We start from the raw sequence: 3,339 nt of genomic DNA, 5'->3' as shown, positions 1-3,339 counted from the left end.
AGGGTTGGGTACCGAAACCCGGTACCAACATGGCACCGGTACCTATGTAACCGGTATGTACTAGAACCGAATCCGAATGCAGATTTCGGTTCCTCATTTCGGTGCCATGCCTGAGCGATCGATTGAAATATTTGTCCTCTTGTTCTCCGAAACGGATGTAAGAAGCATCATCACCGGCACCGCACATGAAAAATAATTTCCCCAACTGAGAAAATGCACGTGAACTCACATTGGAAAGCTCTAATAATACAAATCCAACAAATATTTGTAGTAAAGCGAGTGTTCATTAGGGTTGGGCAGATAGACGATGCCATCGTCCATAGCCGATGGCTGACAGAGATCACGATGTTAAGCTGACATTGTGATTCCTCCCACCCCTCTCCCGCTGTCTGCCGCATCCCAGTTCCGTGTTCGGAAAGGAAATGAAGTGTACTACGGAAACCCTAAAGGGAATAAATAGCCTACGAGATGGGAGGATAAAAAAAATTATTCAATACTTTTTCTCGCAATTATATCGTTGGGTAAGTATAGGCGACTGTATATAAATTGCGGGCATCAGGGAGCTGCTATTGAAACCGCTTTCGATTGCGCGCTCTCATTTTACTTTCACTTTTGAGATTCGGGATCACAAGGAGTAGGCCTATACTATGGAGCGGCAGTACTTACCACACATTTGACAAGATTAGATGTTTGTCATTGGTGCTCAGGATCCTCAAATCATTCGCTATCGTCCTATCAGACATTTCTCCTTACTCTGTGTATGTGGTAAGTGAACTTTCATGTACTGTAATGCAACAGGCTACCGCTAGTAAGCGGCTAACCTTTTAGTGGCTCCGTATAACGCGTTATTTGTTTCATGCTTTGGGCACACCCCTAACCCCGCCCCGCCCCCCGATGTCATCGTCCATCACGATGTTTCACTGTAGACACCGTCCGATGCCAATTTGGTAGACATCGCCCAAGCCTAATCAAAATGTCATAATGGGACCTTCCGGTGAAACGAGACTTCTCTCTGGTGACATATGCTGGATTTTTCCAATCTTAATCCCTAAACTCTGCCCCTGTAATCTCACACTCTTCTGCCTCCATTTTTGAGTGCAACGCCCACATCTCAAAATCCAATCAACACCGGAGACATAGAAACAAGTCCTGCCCTGCATTTTTTCTTTTTCAATAATCCATTACACTCAGATGTACATCACAATGCGCAAGAAAACTGTTTCATTACTGTTTCATTGCAACTTTAAGGACAAGGAGACATACAACATATGAGAGGGAAAAATATTTTTTATACTTATTAGAAACATTTTGATTTTTCATTAAATGCTAAAGTTGTTGTTTTTTTTTTTTTACTTTTTTTTCATTAAAATTATAGTTTTTTCCCCTTTACAAATAGGAAACATGCCACAGGACGGAAATTACAACTATTCAACTATACAAACATATATGAACACAGTTTTGCTGTAAAATATTTGCATGCAATGCAAAACTTGTTCTGATTTTGTAGTTTTCAACATATTCATACTGATGCTATCAAGTCAGTTCCACCATTATTTTGGTGAAGAATCAGCAGAATTTGCAACAAAAACAACAGAAAACCAAACATTTGCAAGGCATATAAAAAGGTTGTACAAGATCAATATATTTAAACATAGTCCTGACCTCTAATTTTGTACATTTTAACACATTCAATTAACACCTGTATTTATTGTTATACATAGGCTACACAACAGAAAGCTCAAACACAAAGAAACGTCACTTCTTGATCTGATAAACCTCCCCTGAAAAAATTAGGCAACAACCTGTTTTCTTGAATTGACATGATGTCATACCACACTGTACTTGAATAGGACTAACTTCTTAAAAATATGCCTGGAATGCACACCCAAAAGTTTAACAGAAGAACATGGAGGTGTGGGTGCCTCTCTTCACAATACAACAGCTTTTTATTTTTAGAATTTTTAAGAGTAAGAATATGTGATAAATAAATGTGATGAGACAATCTTTTAAGAAACATCAGTAAATCAGTATTTTTGATAGAAAATTTCATAATTAGAACTAAAACGAGGCATCTACTGTATGTCTGAATAAAATGTTTTCACGTCTTGTCTCGGCTGGATTGCATATACTGTCGACTGTGGCTCCGTCCCGCAAGTAGGACTGCAGTGAGGCCAGCCTCCACTTTGAAAAACACGGTCATTCTAGCCGCAACGTTGTTTTGTGGTGCGCACATATACTAGGCGTTACGGTAAAAGCGCATAAAAACTTAGATCAATGGAAAACCGATCTCTGGCATTCATTTATTGAGCCAGTTCCCTCTCATAGGCTCACTTCGATGCTGCGATGACGCCACAGCAGCCTCCGATTCGGAGGATTTATTGGGCGAACTGTGCAGTTCTCTCCCTCCGAGTGGACAGGAGAAACGCACCTCCCCGTCTTACAGCGAACTATTAGATGTTGTAACGCGCGCTGTGGATAAGCTGGGGTTAGAGTGGGATAGCGAGCTGGCGCAAATTCAGTCCCAGTCGAAACTGGACGATCGATTTTTGTCCAGCCGCACCCCATCTCAGCCCCGTAGGCCTCTCCCCTTTTTCCAAGACCTCCACTACGAGGTTTCGAGGTCTCGGAAACAACCTTTTTCGGCACGTATCACTAATCCTGCTGCCGCTGATTTCACCACGGTGCTCCAAACTCCGCTCCGTCTTGGAAGTCACGCCCTCTGCTACCGTCCAAGCCATGTAGGGTTACTTCCGCTTTGATCGGGAAATCTTACATGGCCGCTGAGCAGGCCGTGGCTACACTCCATTCTATGGGTGTACTCCAGGCTCATCAGGCAGATGTGCTCAAGGAGCTGGACGAGGGAGAAGGACTGACTCCAGAGGCCGTTAAAGAGCTCAGACGAGCTACTGACTTGGCGCTTAGGGCTACCAAGCACACAGCTCGGGCAGTGGGCAGGTTCATGGCAGGGTTGGTGTCAGCTGAGCGCCATCTTTGGCTTACTCTCACTGACATTAAGGAGAAGGACAGGACCTTTCTCCTGGACGCCCCCATTTCGAGTGACGGTCTGTTCGGAGACTCGGTCACTACGGTCGTGGAGAAGTTTAGAGCAGCGAAACAGCAGTCCGCTGCGTTCCGTCAACTCATCCCTCGCAGGGCTAGGGAAGTAGAGCATCAGCCACCTGCGGCTCGTTCACGCTCTTCGTCTTTACAGCACCGCGAGGTCCAGCGGCATGAGCCATCGCCTAGGTTACCCCCTCGTAAGGACTGGGGTCCTAGGTCTCGCCCACCAGCTTACCCACGACAATGCAAACGGTTGGATCTGAGTTCGACGGCCAAGCC

At 44.7% G+C, this 3,339-nt stretch overlaps 1 protein-coding gene across 1 annotated transcript in view; it reads right to left on the bottom strand.

Annotated features, from left to right (window-relative positions):
- Window positions 1–2,738, bottom strand: part of LOC107662316 (helicase with zinc finger domain 2) — a 29,255-nt gene extending 26,517 nt beyond the window's left edge. Inside the window, exon 1 of the mRNA XM_016452302.1 lies at window positions 2,647–2,738. Coding sequence (XP_016307788.1) covers window positions 2,647–2,738 — 92 coding nt within the window. The remainder of the gene's footprint in view (window positions 1–2,646) is intronic.
- Between the last annotated feature and the right edge of the window lie 601 nt (window positions 2,739–3,339).

The sequence above is a fragment of the Sinocyclocheilus anshuiensis genome, unplaced genomic scaffold, assembly GCF_001515605.1.
Source record: "Sinocyclocheilus anshuiensis isolate Anshui unplaced genomic scaffold, SAMN03320099.WGS_v1.1 scaffold579, whole genome shotgun sequence".
Taxonomy (NCBI): Eukaryota; Metazoa; Chordata; class Actinopteri; order Cypriniformes; family Cyprinidae; genus Sinocyclocheilus; species Sinocyclocheilus anshuiensis.
The sequence above is the reverse complement of the archived record's forward strand: the minus strand, read 5'-3'. Positions and strand labels throughout refer to the sequence as shown.